The 19,627-nt window shown below is 36.8% G+C and overlaps 1 protein-coding gene across 5 annotated transcripts in view; it reads left to right on the top strand.

The window, feature by feature from the left end:
- Positions 1–19,627, top strand: part of FBN2 (fibrillin 2) — a 169,338-nt gene that overhangs the window by 79,744 nt on the left and 69,967 nt on the right. For 4 of the 5 annotated variants that reach the window (XR_008574594.1, XM_054808951.1, XM_054808953.1 and 1 more), the window contains exons 18-22: positions 2,011–2,136; positions 5,115–5,240; positions 12,778–12,897; positions 17,935–18,072; positions 19,301–19,381. Coding sequence is in view for 4 of the 5 variants with exons in the window: in XM_054808951.1 (XP_054664926.1) it covers positions 2,011–2,136; positions 5,115–5,240; positions 12,778–12,897; positions 17,935–18,072; positions 19,301–19,381 (591 nt within the window). In the remaining variant the exon portion in view is untranslated. The remainder of the gene's footprint in view (positions 1–2,010; positions 2,137–5,114; positions 5,241–12,777; positions 12,898–17,934; positions 18,073–19,300; positions 19,382–19,627) is intronic. The other variant, XM_054808952.1, reaches the window with a different exon arrangement.

Genomic DNA, 19,627 nt, shown 5'->3' with positions numbered 1-19,627 from the left:
TGGCTCCATCTTCTCTGTAACCATCTATTAAGATCAGAGAACTGCTGTTAGATGTCTCTCTCATCTTCCCTCTTGCTGGTTAAACGAATCCAGTTCCCCCGCCTCTTCTCATACATCAGGCACGGATCCTGCTAGGGGACTTCGATCACCCTGACATCTTCAGGAAAAGCAGCACAGCAAGCTGTATGTAGTCCAGGAGACTCCTGGAGCACACTAAGGATAATTTCTTAATCCAGGTGATAGACAGCCTAACCAGAAGAGAAGTGTTACTGGACCTGTTGTTTACCAACACAGATGAACTAATTAGTGAGGTCAAGACTGATGGCAGCCTGGGCTGCAGTGATCGTGCCCTTGGTGGAACTTATGATCTTGAGGGATATGGGCCAGGTGAAGACTAAAGCCAGGACCCTGAATTTTAGGAGAGTGAACTTTCAGTTGCTTAAGGAATTAGTGGATGGAATCCCCTGGTAATCTGCCCACAGGGATAAAGGAGCAGAACAACTGGAAGCTCTTTAAGGACATTTTCCTTAGATCGCAAGAGTTCTTGATTCCCATGTGTAAGAAATCAGTCAAGGAAAGCAGGTAAGCATGGCTGAGTAAGGACCTCCTAGTCAAACTTAAGTGTAAGAAGGAAGTGCATAGGCAGTGGAATCAGGGACATGTACCCTGGGAGGAGTATATGGGTACTGCTTAGATGTGTAGGGATGGTATCAGGAAAGCTAGGGCACAATTGGAGCTCAGTTTGTCAAGGAATGCGAAGAATATGACAAGCTTCTACAGGTGATTGTTCAGAAAAGGGAGATTGCAAGAAAATGTACACGGACACACACCAACGCAATAAATAAGGCAGGAGGACTAATGACAATGGACACGGAGAAGGCTGAGGTGGTCGACAATTTTTTTGTCTGAGTTTTCACTGGTAATCATTCTTCCCATATCTCTCAAGTCCCTGAACATCAAGGCAGGGACGGGGGGAGCAAAATTCCTCTCATCACAGGAGAAGGTCAGTTTCAAGACCACCTGAGGAACCTGAACACACATAAGTCCATTGGATCTGATGAGATGCATCCCAGGGTCCTGAGGGAACTGGCTGCTTTAGTTACTAAGCCACTCTCCATCATATTTGAAAAATGGCAGGTGAAGTCCCCAGTGAGTGCAGAAAAGGAACTATCACACCCTTTTTTAAAAAAGGGTAAAAAGGAGGACCTTGGGAACTACCAACCAGTCAGCCTCACCTCAGTGCACAATAGGGTCATGGAGTAGATCCTCCTGGAAGTTATGTCAAAAAATGGAAGATAGAGGTGATTAGAGATAACAAACATCGCTTCATCAAGGACAAATCCTGCCTGACTAATCTAGTGGCCTTCTACGATGGAGTGACTGCACTAGTGGACAAGGGAAGAGCTGCTGCTATCATCTACCTTGACTTCTGTAAGACCTTAGATACAGTCCCTCACAACATTCTTCTCTGTCCACTGAATTGGAGGTAGATGGATTTGATGGATGGACTGTTAGATAGATAAGGAATTGGCTGGATGGTCATGTACAAAAAGTTGTGGTCAACAACTCAGTGTCCAAGAGGAAACCAGTAATAAGATGTGTCCCTCAAGGGTCCGTGCTGGAATCAATACTGTTTAATGTCTTCATCAATGACATAGTGGGATTGAGTGCACCCTCACCAAGTTTGCAGATGACACCAAGCTGCGTGGTGCAGTTGATTCACTAGAGGCAAGAGATACCATCCAGAGGGACCTTGACAGGCTTGAGGAGTGGACCCATGTGAACCTCATGAAGTGGCCCAAAACCGGACACAATATTCCAGGTTTGGCCTCACTAGTCTCAAGTAGAAGGGAATAATTGCTTCCTTCAGCCTTCTGGCTACGCGCTTGCTATACCCTTGCTCTGCTGACAGCCTCCATCCAGAGAGTCAGGTGTTGTCCACATCTATCATAGGATCAGGTTTTTCATCTCTTTCAGTATCTGGTTAAATTCTGTGTTGTGTTAATATAGATATTAATGAGTGTGCATTGGATCCTGATATTTGCTCCAATGGAATTTGTGAAAACTTACGTGGCAGCTATCGTTGTAACTGTAACAGTGGCTATGAGCCTGATCCTTCTGGAAGGAATTGTGTGGGTAAGTTGCTCACTTTTTTTATTATTGCTGAATAATTTATCACTATATTGATGCAAATTTAATTGACAGAATTTTGGTTGCAAGACATTTACTTCTTAAAGCCATGATGAAAATGTGAAAAATCTCTAATGAAACTGCTTTTCTCAGAAACTGCATAGCTAATATTCTGACTGGTGTATTTTTGTGTTATTTGGTGGGGGGTATTAGTGTTTGGGAAGTGTAAGCAAAAGATATCATTACTGGTTAGGAATTAATTTTCTCAAAAGCATGGATTAGTTTGTGTTATATGTTAATGTGTAACATTTGTCAAGACCATCTAAAATGTGTCCCTTTCAAGGCTGGATGACTATTTGTCAAGAACTGAAGGCCACGATTTTGCATAATAAAATGTAACAAATGGATATCATTATCATAATGAATGATAACTAGTGGCCTGTGTATACAATCTGGTATGCAATAATTCATGATGTGTCTGAGTTATACAAGTACAGCAGAATGGATTGCTGCACAGTTAGTCCTCTAATTTCTGAAAGCTTCAGCTCATGAAGGAAGCAATGCCCACTCTTAGGATTTCACAAATCATGTCTGAACACTGTGCTCAAGTATAACAGCTATTCTTTTATTCTTCAGAATTTCAGGTCACCAGTATACAGGAATGATTAACTTCAGAAACTTTTAATTGTCATTTGTAGTTTGGTTTAGGTTTATAACAGACTGTTGTTGCAGTATCTAGATACTTTTTCTGCAAGTGATTAGGAATGTATTATATGTTTCACTCTCTGTCTAATTTTATTATTCATGGTCATACATGAAATTCAGTCTTTTTCTTCTTGTGGGAGTTCCTACATCCAAAAAAAGAGTATTGTACCACAGGTACATTGTACAATAATATTGCTTGTACTCCTGTTATAGTCCTGTAATTTTAAACAGAAAACTGAAGTTTGTTTGTATTAAAAGCTAATGAAAATCTATCTAAAACTATTACAAAAGTCTTAAGTATCATCCTACTATCTGATGTGTTTATTTTGGGGAATTACTGCTCTCTACACTTAAAGGTTTATTGACCTATCACTGGTATTTGTGGTGAACAAACCCCCACCATTTTTGGTAGGGAAAACCTGGACTGTATAACTGTGGTATAATATTAATACCAAACATTCCTACCTAAGCATACCTACAAAGCAAACACAAATAAATAAAAGAGTTTCTTTTCATCTGCTTGACTTAAGGAACTCACAGCTAGTTACTTTCTAAAGGCCCTAATTATGACCTTTTGGCAGGAAAGGCAGTGCTGCAGAAAACCGTTGATGGTTTTCTAAAATACTTCACATAATATTCCTTTTCCAAATGGATTTTATGGCAAGGGACTTTATTTATCTAGTTACACTTGAAATTATATAGTGCTAATATAGGTATATGTCTTTAATTATTTAAATAAAAATAGAGCATACAAACTGTGAGGATGCATTTATTCTTAGATATGAGAATTTTTGTGAAAAAAAATAATTATGAACACTGAAATAAAGGGTTGAAATGTTTTGATTAATGATACAGATTATGAGCTGCCAGGAAATAAAAATGGTCATCATACAGAATGCAGACTGTATTTTTGTCAGTTTTAAGTGGTTTTAGAGCACAAGCTGTATCATTCTGTGTTTTTACAGTGCATATGACAATAGATTACAGTCCAAATCTGAAGATATTCTGTGATATTTGAAGGAAATAATACATTCATAACACTGCTAGTTTGGGTTAAAGAACTGTATGACCACAAGGTGAAAATTAAAGTCTGCTGCTCTTGAAAACATCAAATTCCAAATCCATCCTCTTTTGTTTAGTTAAAATCAGATGAGGTTAGATTAAGAACAGGTTAGTTTAGAAAAGCTTCTTTACATCTGCCAAAGTTAAATCTCGGATTCATTGTCTGGGGAAACTTAGACTTTATTGTCTGAATCCTAAAGGAATTTATAAGCATAGCTTGCAAAATCTAATGCAGGTGGTAAACCAAAAGCTTCCAGATTGTAATTATATTGCATTCTTGGTTTTCTTCTTTATTTTTAAGCTTAAACTCTCTAATCTAGTTGATTTAAGGTTTCAGTTGCAGTGTTAAGTTTGGGAAATCAAGCAGTCAAAATAGAGGAGACACCCTGAAGCAGGATAAAGTGTCAGGTTTATTATGGCTTATCCTGTCAGTATTCTTCTATAAGCTTAAGTATTTGTGACATGTGATGGGCATTAAAGGAAAGTAGCTTAAAATCATATTTTCTTCTTTTTAAAAATAAACAATATGGCAATGAGAAAGATTGATTTCTTTTTATTAGCATTATTTGCAGTTAATACAAGAGGAGTTCAAGGAGTGATGTTAATTTACTGGTTTTTCCTATTCAGTGTGCTTGATATCCTGGTCTTAATCATAGGGGTTTTTTTAATACAGTATACCTCTGGAGGGGAGGTACATGTGTGTAATCTTGAGATATCTGCCATACATGAACTATACAATTTAGATTTTAATGCATATATTCACTTCTTGGATAACAAAATCAATTTTTGCCCATAAAACAGGATTAGAACAGTAATTTAACACACCGTTATTTGTATGTTTAAAAAAAAAAAAAAGACAATGCTGGCTTCAAAGCAAACAGACCTTCGTGAAGTTGTCATGATGATAAATTGACAAAGATCCCAAGGTCATTCCAGGAAAACATAATTATTATTTTAAGACTAACCATGAACTATTTGTAGAGCATGCTAATAAAAAACTTTAAAAGTAGAACAGAATTTTTGGTAATAAGAATCTGCAAATGAATTAGACTTTTGAAACTAAGAATTGGCATTTTTGTTTGCTCAGTCACTGCTGTAGAAAACTGCATATCCAGCAACCTAATTGTTGCTGTAGAAAGCAACAGGGGCTACTTGTGGAGGTAAAGGCATCTCATGGCATTTGCACTCATTGGTATGTCTAACTCATCTTTTTACAGATATTGATGAATGTTCAGTGAATGGGCTGCTGTGTGATAATGGCCTCTGTCGAAACACCCCTGGAAGTTACAGCTGCACTTGTCCAAAGGGTTATGTGTTCAGCACTGAGACAGACACATGTGAAGGTGAAAAATCTGCAAGTTGTGTTAATTTCATTGCTTGTTATATAATACTAAAGCTGAATAATCACAAAAGATTCAGAGAAATCTGAACAAATACTAGAGAAAAAGACAGAACTAAAGTATTGCATAAATCAATGCATTCCTCTTGTAATTTCTCTGCAGTATTTTTCACTGTGTTGGGTCTTGCCATTGAATTTCTTTTCATTTTTATATAAATTTTATATATTTTATATAAAAATATTTCCCTTTCCTTAGATAAAACATTAAGCTGAAATAAAGGGGAATATAGGCTTGCCTGTGATCATGTAGCAAGGACCTGGTCTATCATTTAGGGAAATGCATCTATTTTGATCACAGAATCTCTTCCTTCTTTTCTCCCTTCAGTCTGTGGCGATAGTTAATTGTAGATCAAATTCTGGTATTTGTGATGGTTTATGTGATGTTTGAATTCCAGGATCTGGATATTACTGCCTGGTGATACTAGAACTGTCCTTTGTTTTTACGGTATAATCAAAATTGTTTTATTATATCATTAATGACCACAGATGTTAGATCAATGAAAATGTTACATAACAGAAACTAATGAGAAGTTTTCATTATTAAAAAAACTAAGCAAGGCTATACAAAAGAAGTCAAAATAGAAGCATTAGCTTTGTCTCAAATTTTAATTGGCATTCAGAGTAGTAAAATTTTACTGGTCTTTTGCATTATTTTTTATTTGGTTCCATGATCTGTAAATCTCAATATTTGTTATCATTAGCAAGTTTTTATAATAAATAATCTTGCTATTGAGTGAGTGATGGGGAAGCTATAATCCTTTATTATGGAGTACCTATTATGTGAATCAATGTCATCGTCCAGATTTGTCTGAAGCGGTGGAAGACATTAATGTCCTCTGCCTCTTGTTTTTTACCAATCAGACAGAAGTTACTGCCATACAGCTAAACAAACATATAGAAAGGAAAGTGGAAGCACTCTGTAAACAATTCTTGCTGTGTAAGGTCAGGTTAACTTAAACAATTTCCTTAGCAGCATATGCTGAATGGGCTAACTTTGCACTGAAGCAGATGAGGAGCACTCATGCGCTCCTTGCCAGTTTTCAGCAGAGGAGTGGAAGTAAGCAACATGGGGGGACAATAGTGCTTCGAATGTCTCCAACTGTTTGGAAAGTGAACATGTGTTAACATCCAAAATATCTCATGAAATTATTTAAATTCTGGCAGTATCAAATCATTCACTTCTTCACTCCTTCTGTTCAAAAGAAATTATTTTCCTTTATATTTCAGTACATGTGTGTTTCAGAGGTCACTTTTAAAATTTCTTCTCTCCCTGTATGTTACAAATTAGTAACACTTGTTCAGATTAGAGCTTTTCTTGTATCATGCTGCCATGGATTTATAATGCTCTCTGCTAAGTTGTCTCAATGCCTAGTATCTGTCCACAACATTCAGGTGAAATTTATTCTTCAGGGTCTGTCTATATATTTGATTTCTATGCACTGGAAGATTTCTAGCTGTGAAAATAGTTTAGCGTCTGCTCTTAATGTGCATGTTTCTTAAAGAATCTTCTAGACAGAAAAACTGTAATAATATGGTAAAGGGAGATGTTAATTATCAAGATGAAAGTCCATCAACTTCAGAGTGTAACAGTGACCAAAATATAGATGAATGAGATGCGAGAAAGTGAACAACTTAGCCAAAATTATTGAAATAAAATGTATCTAAATTTTCAAATACAAAATGTAAATTTGTTTTTAATAGTAATAATAATAGTAATATTAATATAAAGGCTCAAAATAAGGATTTAACAACAACAACAACAACAAAGTGGTTTCAAATGGTTGCATTGAACCACCACAGCCTTAGGAAAAACATGATTTTTCTGTCTTCTGGACATCCTTATCATTATTGCAGTGTGTTTTCTCTTGTGCTATAAGTTTGGGGATCATGATATAGCAAATCAAATCTGGGAGCCCCTTATCTTAGGTTTTTTTCTGAAGGGGGTGTAAGTGGAGAAGAGCATGAGGGAGATTTATTGTGAAGTGGAAATGTATTTGCTCGTTCATTTGAATTAATAGTTCACTGAGGAAAGAGTGACTTCTTCAGATAGCATTGCCAGCTGATATTGACTGCAAAACCATGGTATTGAAAAAAAAGTTACAGTTAAGATAAAATAGAATTTACATGAAAGTATATGAAGAGAAGATACTAGCAGAAATCCAAATGGCAGGCATGTCCCGTGCGCACCTTAGCGCGTTTTGCTAAGGAATGAGACCACTTTTAGGTTTTGTCTAAGTGAATTAGGTGCATTCCGCAAATTACCAGTTTATGAATCGATTATAAAAACATGAATAAGGAACCAATATGATTTATTGAAACTAACATAGTGCCTCTGACAGTCATCTAGTAATATGGGAAATGACATATTTCACAACTCGAGCCAATCTGAGCATGAGGTAGAAAATGCACACACACCTTATTTAAGCACATTGTTATGTGAATTAAAATCTATTCTATTGTGAAAGAATAATGACTGAGGTGATCATTCAGGCTCATTAAGGTGGTTTGGGTTTCTATTTGGTGGGTTTGGTGAGATTTTAATTAATACATTTAATCTCATTTTTTAAACTTTTTTTTTAACTTTTCATAAAAGAACATGCATCTGTACATTTGCAGTATTTGTACTGTGGCTTCTGCAAAGACTAATGAAATAGTATTATTTGATATTCCAAAAGATTCTAAAAAAGGATAGATCTATGCCGGTATCATGTTCCTTTCATGGTCTTCATCAGGTTTAGCTTGTTACTCAAAAGGAGAATATTTTGCCGTTTTCGTAGAGTAACAGTGACTCTGCTTCTCTTGGCTGTAATTCATAATCCTGTATGTCTGCTGAACTCTGATCAATGAGCTTCTGATTAGACATGAATGCTGAAGTAATACTTAAAATAACAAAACTTTTTGTTAATGGAAGAAAAAAATCCTGTCTTCTCATTTAGGAGAAAAAAAAATCAAACAACTAATCATTAACTAAAACTTCAGATTTATAAGAGTATTTCCTTTCCGAAGATAGTTTAGTGTAATCACCATAAAATATTTCTCATTTTTTATTGTCTGTACAGCAGAATCTGAAGGATTTTCAGTTTCTTTCAATATTTTTACCTACATTAACTTACATACATAGGTCATGAAGGATTTGTCATCTTCATCTTGAATCTCATAGACTGATGTTTAAATTTAGCTGATCAGGTAAAAAAGCTGATCAGGAGGGGTTTGGTATAAAACTGTTTATAAAACCTATTAAATGTATTACATTTTTTCTCATGTTGAGTGGTTTGGGAGTAGAGGAATAAATTAATCTCTTTCTGTCCAAATTCTGTTTTCAAAGAAACACTACGTAATTCAGTCTGGAGTTACAAGTTCACTAGTTGTAAAATACTTCTGCAGCCAGAAGCTTTGTGTTGTGCTCTGAAAATGTTCTGATGCTTATTGCTCACCGGTCTATTTTTATTTAATATAACTCTTATCAGTAACTGTGAAGAAACAACAAAACCCTTCATTTTTTTCATTTATGATTAAAGTGAAATTCTTTATCAATTTGTTGTGGGCAGTGGGGGAGTTCCAAAGTCTGTGAAAGCTGAGATTTTTACAACAAGCTGTGGAGCTTAGATTGTGTTGCCAGTGACATAACTAGTTAAACGTAAACCAGATGTGCTTTGAAGTTCATTTCCAGGAATGTATAGTGGACTGTTTCAATTTTTGTCTCTCTGACATTTATAATGTACACTCACTTCACTTACGAAAAAAAATGGTTTTTTTAAAAAAACTCTGATAAATATTTTCATACATAGTGGCTTTTATTTTAAAATATAAAATGGAATTAAAATCAATTCGGTTTCTTGCTTGCTCTTGTTAAAATTACAATTTAATGTTTTTATAAGTAGGTGTATGGAAACAATTTTTTGAGTCTGTTTACATTGTGCATATGACACTTTTTCACCTGATTCAGCAGAGCACTAATGCTGAAGTGCATTCATCCTTTCTTTTTATTCCTGAATGGTGGTTTTGAGGAGTAGTCAATGCAATATTATAAACTTTAGTTTAGTTTTTGTTTCTTTGTTTTGTTTTGTTTCCTTTTTGTTCTTTTTTTCCTAGCATAGTGCTGAAGCATGTCAAATGCAGAAAGTAATGAACTGGTTTTTTCAGGGTTAGAGGCCTAGAGCATAGTCACAAGATCATTTTAGAAACAACCAGAAGTTAATGCCTCCAGATACACATACCCTAGTCCTCAGTGAAAGCTGCTCTCCCTCTTTCCACTCTGTAGAGAGAAATGGGATGAGTATTTCTTCACCTGCACCAGGGCAAAGTAAAATGAAGAGGAGCCTGGTTCCATGATACATCTTCCCTCACCCCAAGTCTTGGCAACCAACTTCTGCCATTCTCAGAAGATGGAAAGTGACTATTTGTGGGTTCAGTGAGGGGCTGGCACTGACACTTGAGAAGGGTGGAAAATGAGACTGGGAGAAAAAGGAGGAGGAAGGATGAAAGAGGAATGTTTTCAACAGACTTCAAGCATGTGACCTGTAATTTTCTTCACTGGGTGTCTGAGTCAGACTAGATTTTAATTTTGCCTTTAAAAAATTCAGACAAAAATTTTTGTTCATTTTTAAGAAAATGTTGATTTGTGTGTTTAGAAACATGCAAATGTTGTGACCTTTTCTCTAAAAAGCTGTTGCTCTTCTATGCTGTTGTAACCTGAAATTCCGGAGTAGTTTTTGTGTCAGGGTGGTGCCTCTTTACTCTGAAAATGTACTCAGATGTGGCCAAGTTGCAAGTCTCATTTTGCATGTGCTCAGTGGAGACTATTTTTGATGTCCAAAAGCCCCAAAGATTCTGTGGCACAGATTATGCGTGGTCTTTAAAGTTGCATCTTAGCGAAAAGCAGGGGAGAGCACTTCCAACTGACTGGCCAGAAAATCATATCTACATAAAAGCAAAGACATAAATGTAGAGACTGATGAAAGATCCCTCTGACCCACAATAGAGCAAGTATACAACATTACATTGCAAAAATACTCTCTGAATCCCCAGCTGTGAATTCTGACAGCAGAAGTAGGATCTTTACCTTATACAGACCTGGGTGAATGTATCTTCCAGGAACTGGTCCGGACTGCCATTAACTAATGCAAGCTTTCAGCATCCTTGGGCGAGGATTTCCAGTTTCTCTACCTGTTGTGTTAAGAGCCACTTCTTTACTTGGTTTGCTGCCAGCTAGCTTCATTGGGCGTCCCTTTGTTCTTGGACTTTAAGAGACAGTGAACATTTGATGCCTTTGATAGGAAGAAACTATATATAGCTTAAATTTAGTTACTTCATCCTGTCTTTTCAATTTTTCTCATTTTTTTTAAAGCTAGCCAAACTGCTGAAAGCAAGATAGCAGATGGAAAGGAAAAAGTGTATCTTTCTCTGACAGCATTTCTATATGGAGGATTATTCGACATATAGTGCATATTTAAAATTACTTCTTTGTCTCACTCTGATCTGTTTCTAATTATGGGAACCAGATATTTGGTTTCTCTGCAAAAGCAGCACGTATTGCTGGCTGGGGAGAGAGCAGGAGGCAAGGGAGGCAGGGAGCATACCTTGGATAATAAAACTTTAGGTAATAAGGTGTGAAATGTATTTACAGGGAGAAGAAGGGATACAGAGTAGATAAATGTTGGTGAGCTCTCCAGATGCCAGCTCGGATGCAGAGGAACTTAGAGCTTGCTCTGTCAGAACTAACTGGCTTTCTAGATCTGCCTGATTACCTCGGTACTGCACTTCCCAGCACATCAAGTCAGTACATGAGCAGTGCCAGAGCTGGCCTGGCCCTACCTGCTCATACATTGTGCTGCACTCTCCATAGTAAGGAGGCTCAGGACCCAGCCTGAAACAACATGACCAACTGTGTCTAAGCAGGCTGTTTGCAGAGAGATGTGGAAGCTCTGCCTAATGCGCTATGGGACTACCAGCCCATAGTAGGATGGTGCTTATGTGCTTAGGCACTGCCAACACAGTTAGACCAGCCATTGAAGTTGTGTGGGTGTGTTCACGTAACACACTCTTTTGACCCGATAAGGCCTCCTAGATTTTATATCTCTGGATCTGTGTATGATAAATGCGTAAGCTGGGTAATCCACAAGGTTAAGAGTAGAGTTCACAAGTGTAAAGCTCTGTTGCTATTCAAAAACTTGTGGGTGTTCAAGGACAAGTCCTATTTGCTCTGTGTAGGTAATTCCATTAGGTAAAGGGACTGTAAAAATTGGCTTTTAAATTAGGTGCTTGCTTTTGGCATGAATAGAGAGATCACAGTTTCCTATGTTTACTGAATTCTGGGCATTTTCCATCTCTCTCTTTTCTTTCTTTTTTTTTTTTAATGATATATACATAATTTGGTATTTTAAACACATTCCTTCCTATGACCCCAGAAGATCATTAAAGAATACGTTTAGTGAGATGAAGGCTTGATGCATCATAACATATCAAATAGCAAATGGTACCTTTCTCATGACTTCTGAAAAGTACAGAAGCTATTTTAGTTTGTCTTGAAAATGATCTCTTGATGCTATTAATGTTTCCAGTGCTTAACTAGATCCTGCATTAATTTATAATTAATGTACATGAGGTTATTTTAGTTTATGGATATGACATTATTCCTCAAGCACTACTAGCAAACATAAGCAAGCACTAAGCAGCTTTATTTCTGACCCACCAAAGGAACTATCTGGTTGGATTAGAATTTATGGCTTGATTCAGGACCCAAATTAAAAAATTAAATTGGTTGAGTTCAGGAAGAAATTATGAATATGCATCTGCAATTTTCTTTGAAAGAATTTGCTAGTACTGTTTTAATCTTAAAACTTATTTCACTTTAAAAAAAACCCAATAAATAATACTGTCTGCAGGGGTCCTAGTCTTACATGTGAATAGGCTTAAAAAACTCACAGGGGTAATAAATAGAAGGAGTTAGGGGCTAGAGGGAAGTACCATTTACAGTATTCCAGTTTTAAGTCCTATTTCTTGAATGCTTTCCAGAACTAGAGAATCACAGCCAGCATTGTAATATTTTGCTTCTGACAGGGTTTTCTTAATTCTTCCAAAGCCTCATGGAGCCATAAACGACAGAAACAATAAGGCCTTTGTTTGTGCACTGCATGTTGTGGCTGGGAATGCATTGCATCCTATGAAAAAAAAAGAATTTTGTTTTCTCACAGGACAGTTATAATTAATGCTGGAAAACTTTATAGTCCGAGTTGTTGGAAATTACTGTCTTTGTAGAAAAGAGCTATTTATTTAACACTTTCAAAATATGTGCTCCTATAGATGTGCGCATACATGCTACCTACCTGTCCCTATATCTTTTGAATGTCATGCTGAGAGGAGGGGAGGCATATATACCCTGCAGTCTTGGCAAATCATGGTCCACAGCAACATTTATACAGTATAGTATTTTCCAGAAGTGCTTCATAATTCTAACAGTATCTTTTGTTTCTGGATTATAGATATAAATGAATGTGAAAACAGCCCCTGTGTCAATGGTGCCTGCAGGAACAATCTTGGATCTTTCAATTGTGAATGTTCACTTGGCAGCAAGTTGGACTCTACAGGACTGATATGTATTGGTGGGTCTTTCCTCCTCTTATTTTCCCTTTTTCTTACTAACATGAAAAACATTGATAATATTGATTAATTAAGCAAAAAAATAATGTATTTGGGTAATTTCCTCAGGGTAACAAGCAATATGTGTAGTTCTGCAGGTGAGACCAAACACCATGTTTGCTTCCATGGGAGCAGGAACAAGCAGGGAGAAACATAATTCATGAGGGATTCCAAACTATGGTGAAAGTGGTGAAATGCAGATATCGATCAATTGGTGGGAGCAAGTGGGGATGTCTCATTATTAATAGGAATTATCTTGTCCTTTGGGAGAATGAGAATATGAGTAAAGCTATAGGTAATTAGTCTGGTAGTTGAGAAACTGTAAAGCAGAAATGCCAACTCAGTTCTTAGGCCACTTTTAAATCTGACACAAGAAAACAAGTAAAACTGAAGGAACATCTACTCAAATAGTGACAGGAGAGCACATGGCTTCTAGAGTTTAGGACATTCTTGATAAACTGTGAAGAATGACTTTCCTAGCTATAAGGAAATGTTAATGACTTTTGCATTATAGCACAATCTCGTACATTAGCTCTTTTGTAGGAAGCTGGTAAAGGTAAGTAAGACAGATCTGACTTTGGATCGCTGCCCCTGGAGCAGACACATGAGTATTCTCTTGGTTTTGTATAAACACACACGCAAAACATGCATGCGCGTGCGTGCACACACACATTATATTTATTTATTTATTTCTCTGTATATATATTAAAAGAAAAAAGTTATCATCCTTTGAGAACTCTATTGCAATGAAAACAGAGTGCTGCACAGATTTTATTGGAGCTAGCAGCAACAGTTGTCTGCGAGATGTCATTGGCATTATCTTAGGAAACTATTAATTAAAGTTTTTTTCTTGCCTTTCCAAGAAAACTCAAAGGTTTGGAGACATCTATTCTTCTCATGTGATCACAAACTGCCATTGTTTCATCTTATTTGGGTCGTTCAACTGAAGGCATTGTAGGATATGTGGCATAAACTGGATATGAGTGTCATTAATAACTGGATTATGTTAATTTTAAATATTCCTTTTATTTTAAGACAGATTTATGTAGTGTTCTTGGTTCAGCTTTCTTGCCTTGACAAGTTTCTCTTAAGACAGAAAACTGAATGCAAAGACTCAAGTTTCCATTTAATGATGGAATCTGTCTATCCCTTAATAAGTCTTTTTGGTGAATGTTACTTTTGTGCCTAAGCCTTCCCTTAGGTTTCCTGGTAGCATCACTAACCAGTAAAGTTTAGTATTGTTTTTGTTCTTGTTTACATCGTGCTAATTTCTTTATATGACCACACTAACCTATGCTTTTTTGTACTGCTTATTTCTAATCTTCTTGTGTTCTCGCATCCAAAGGTGCTACAAGTTCACTAAGGGCCTAATTGTAACAATGTTCTGGATTTACTTTGCAAATGATTTCCATTGGGATGTTCACAGCGTGAGGTTCCATTTGGCTTGAATATTAGGGATAAGCAACAAAAAATGTAAACAAAAAAATAACCTGAACAATTGGATAAAAAGTGAAGAATAGGAGCCACCTATATACTGTAAGCCTAATCATTATTTTTTTTTTCACTGACCAAAATTGTCTCAGGAAGAGTTTTCTGTACTACAGGTGAGAATATGTTAGGACAGAAGGGTCAGAAGTACAGCTAATGCAGGACATACAGATTTATACTGCTAGAGCTCAGTTATATGTTTTTCTACTTTGGCAGAATTTCCATTGGAATTGGTAGTGATAAGAGGAGGGCAGACTGGATTATTGAAAAGTGAGTAAGGAGTTGGAAGTTATAGGTAGTTTATTGTGTGAAAAACTTGCAAATGCTCTTGTTGAATGTATGCCATTTTATATCTCTACGCAGTAGAGCAAGTTGTTTTTTCCCATTACCACTGCAGTGAAAGACTTGTATATTGAACATATTTGCCCTAATTTTTTTAGCAGATTGCTCCTGTAAAGCATTCCTGTAGCATCAGATAGGAAAAGCATATACGAAAATATAAATGTAGGTCTAAAATAGTGTTGTGGTTTGGGAACGTGTTGTATTGCTCCTAAGAATGATCAAAGTAAGCTAATGGCAAATTCTGACCCCTCTCTAGTTTTTCTTTAATTTCAAATTTGCTGTCATGTCAGAATCAGAATCAGTCCTACATTATAAGAGTAAGTTTTTCTTCCTTTGTTTCATGATGGATGATTAAAGTTATTGAACATAAAAATGGCACATATTTTTTAAGTAAAAGCATGACAACAATATTAGAATAAGAAAGAATTAAGATAACATCGTTGTTAATTTTATTTTTACAATTTGTTGCTCCATTGTGTTTGTTGCTACTTGGCCTTATTGCTAATTTTCACTGTCATGTACAGCACATTAGACTGATCTTATATGGAGAAGCTATGTGGCTGATGCATGTTCTTTACTCAGTTTGTGGACAGAAGACTTCAGTCTGTCAGTTCCTCTGGTTCCTTTGTTCAGTTTGTTCATCCTCAAGGCTGAAAAACCAGGTCATCTGAGCCATTTACATCCATATTACCTGTAGAAATTGAGTATAGGTGTGAGCCATTTATCTCTTTCTGTGACGTTTCCTGGGTAGAGAAAAACTTATTTCCTCAAATTACAGTCAGAATTCAAGTCGTGACATTTGAACTTAGATTTGAGCTCAAACCTCCAGCAAATGGGGGTTGTTAGTTCAGAAGTTACAGTAATAGCATTCAGCAAAAATGTTGACATCTTTTGCATTTATTTTGCTTGTACACTGACAGTGTTTGCAAGATTGAGGCTGCACTCTTAGAGGAAAAAAGTGGAATTGTTTTTGAAATACATCTGTTGGTGGTATAAGTGTTGCATTGCTATTTTGGGGATTGCTCATGCAGTAGGAACACTGCCATTTCTGCTTTTTGAAGTATGCACTTAATATAGGCTTTTTATGTGTGTTTTAGTCAAGATTTGTGGAATTCATACCACGCACAATAAGTAGGCTGCCATCTGGCTGTAGTATGCATATATTCTTCTTCAAGTCAGAATCAGAGATGCAAGTAACAGAAAGAATGCTTTGATGATGGATACCAACTTTTTCACCAAAACAAAAGTCACAGTGACTGCCCACTGCAGATTTTGTCTGGACAAGAGAGGTTATGTAAAATAAAAGAAATTAACTCATAGCCTGAAAAAGATAAGACAAGCAACCTTTGGCAGGATAAAGGTAGATGCACATTGTGTGACGAAAGTCACCTGTTAATCTGTATAGTTTAAATAGTTTTTGAGATATTAGTTTGATTTTTCCATCCTGTAAAGGTGGCTACTAAAATAATACTGAGATCAAGAAACTTCTAGCGAATAACACAATGGAAGTATTTACATTTAGATAACATAGAGACATCAACATATGGGCAGCAAGCTGGATGTGATGTAAAAGAGCAGCTAAAGAACCTATATTCTCTCTCCCCATGTTGGTCCCTGAATTTGGGACGTATGATGACCAGGGACATGCCCATCCCATGGCTGGATAAGAGCCGACCCAGCAAACAACTGTCCAGGTTTCGTCTTTGGTCTTATGTTAACCTAAGGCTTGACTGTTAGTTAATGGCTGATCAAAGTGTGGAAAAGATGCCTTTTGCACTCTTCTATACCACTCATTGGTTTGGGCACTTGTTTAAGTAAGTGTGGTGTTCTGCCCTGTATGTTTGAGACCAACATTAACCTGATAATACAACTGTTTTACACTTAACTATTAATCAAGTACCTTGCCTAGTTTCTAGGGTTGATTCCAGTCACATTCTTGGGACAATTTTTTTCCTGTTCCTTTATCCAAAGAAGGGTTCTGTTCTCTCTGGTCTACATAATTTTATAACATGATAATTTGTGGAAAAGTTGAAGTTTGAAAAAAATAAGCTGGAATGATTCTATGTTAAGCACATCGCTCCTAAACATGAGGTATTAGTGATACTGATCAAGAGCACCTAATAGATGGTCTGGCTTTTTGTATGTATAATATATGTAAATCTTAAAGCCAAATCCTTTTCCTCTTTCCTTAGTCATCTCATTAAATTCATCTGGGCCGCTTGCTTAGCTTTGAACTCTGAGTGTGCACGTATGCACATGCTGACCTCCCAGCCTGGGTTAGATCTTTATAGCCTGCTTTTTCTATCTGACCACAAAGGTTGTTGTCTGCTTCAAGAAATTTTATACCATTTGAGTGTAACATTGTACAGGTACTGAGCAAAGGTGCTGTAGGTACAACTTTTAAAGTACATAACTGATTTAGGATCTAACTGACATTTTAAAAAAGAGATTGGGCACTGAAAGCGTAGATTTTAAGACTCAAAGATTTGGGTACCTAAAAGAGAATTCCGGAAGATTTCAGGCAACAGAGACAACACTTGTGGCTGAAAATCTCCCCCAGCCTGGGAATCCAATTTGTGATTCAGGAGCTGGGTGTGATGGGGCAAAGCTCTCAGGTATAGAGAGTGGAGTATAACCTAACAGGTGTGTTCAAAGCACAGCTAATGTACCAGGAGGACCAGATCCCTAAAAGACTGTAGCACACCCCTATTCCCCACATGTTTATCTTTTTTTCCTTCCTGACAACCTTGAACGTTCATCAAGTCAGAGAGAGGCAAGAGCACTTGGATTTTGTAAGCCAGTGGTTCAGGCAGTCGGCTAGAAGGTGGAGTCCCAGGTCGTGATCTCTGCTTTTGTTCTAACTTGTGTATTTTAGACTGATCAGTCACTAGAAAAAATAGATATATAAATCCACTGTAGTATCTGAAGGACCTCTGCTAGCTGTGGGACCTAGTCTATAAAATGCCTCAAGCAGTGTGCTCTGTTGCTCACTTTTAGTGATAGTGCTATTCCTTTCCACCACTTCTAAACTATGTACAAAATCACCCTGATGGAAGGTTTTCTTTTAAAAGAGAGCATGCACTCCCTTGGTACTCTCTACAGTGGCATGAACGTGGCATGCTAGCTCTTTTTGCTGTGACAATTCCGTATTGTTTTCTATTCCACTGCAGATAGCCTGAAGGGGACTTGCTGGCTTAACATCCAAGACAGTCGCTGTGAAGTCAACATCAATGGTGCTACACTGAAATCTGAATGCTGTGCTACCTTAGGAGCAGCTTGGGGCAGCCCATGTGAGCGATGTGAATTAGGTATGCTGTCATATCCTGCATCTTTTGGGAGAAGAGAGGAAGTACCACTAGATAAATTCTCATCATTTTCTGTATAGAAAACAATAGAAAACAGGCAACACAAAAACCCTGTGAAGTTAAGTTGTCTTATTTAGGATCACTTGCAATCTCAACCATCAGGTATCATTCTAATAACTTTGAAGTTCCCAGGAAATAACATGTGAATAAATCTTTTAATAATTACATATGTTTCCTCTCCACAGGGACTGTGCATTGGGGTAGGGAAGTATGGACTACAATAGAAAAGTGAAATATCTGGTAAAAGTCTTGAGGGCTTTTTATGTGGCAGGCTGTTAAAGCTTTTTCCAGCTGTTTTCAAACACATAGCTTATGTACCATTATTGATTGCAGAATAGTACTACCATTAGATTGCAGGGCTAGGTCTAGAAGTTGGAAGCAGGAATGCTAACTGTGTGCTCTAGTTTGTGGAAAAAATACTGTGCCACATTCTCCCCATAAGGTTTGAATAATGCCACTTGCAGCTGAACCAGTGTCAGGACATTTTAGCCTTTCATTTTTAATTGGAACAAAACTGTGGGCACATGTATCCCATCTGACAAGCATGGTGCAAACAACATCCAACAGAGCTCTTAACTGCGTAGTGCAGCATCAACCAAGATACTACTTTGAACTCCAGGAAGCAGCATGGTCAGGTTAGACTGGTAAAACTAATCAAAAACTAACCAATCTAGAGAGCTAATCAGCTCAGACTGGGTATATTTGGCCATTTAATTTCCTATTCTCTAATTAGTTAAATTTCAGCAAGCTTTCATATCACTACATCATGCTGCATTTTACATGCATATACTAAAATAATGTCATTACTCAGATTCTTTATTAAACTGCAGTGGGAAAAAAACCAAACCCTTTAGTGATAACTGGCATCACTAAAGCTTTAAATCTTCACGCAACTTTACAGGAAATTTACCTTTCAGCTACATCTGAGTGCAGAGATTGATATGATTAGATGCTAAGCATTCTGGTCTCCATTAAAGAAAGCACATGAGAAAGTAATTGTCAAAGATTTCATTTCCTCAACTATGCACTTGATTTAAGTAACACGTATGAGTCAGTACTTTTCTTGATTGGTGCTAGAGCACTCACCACCTTATATGGTCAAATTATTAGAGAATTCCAAAGATACATTTATTTTTAAATTATTTACTCCTGTATTTCTATTATTCTAAAGCAGTGGTATATCTTTCTGGCTTGATTCCAGACGTGGCTTGCTCAAGAGGATTTGCCAGAGTGAAGGGTGTTACCTGTGAAGGTGAAGTTTTTGCTTCTTACTCAAGATGTCACTTTTTTTCCTTTAAAAATGAGATAAAGGGGATTTATTATGTTGTTGGTTTTGTCAGGCATAATCATATTGACCCTAGATGACTGCCTTCACAAACAGTTACTGACTGTTGAGAAGTGTTATGTTACACTGGTTTTTGGAAAATATCAAAATGATACAAAGATAATTGAACTGCTCCTTCAAAATACATTTAATCCCTTTAGTTATTCCTTTCTC

This window comes from Grus americana, chromosome Z (assembly GCF_028858705.1).
Source record: "Grus americana isolate bGruAme1 chromosome Z, bGruAme1.mat, whole genome shotgun sequence".
NCBI lineage: Eukaryota > Metazoa > Chordata > Aves > Gruiformes > Gruidae > Grus > Grus americana.
Note: the sequence above shows the minus strand (reverse complement) of the source record. Positions and strands in the feature narration are given on the sequence as shown.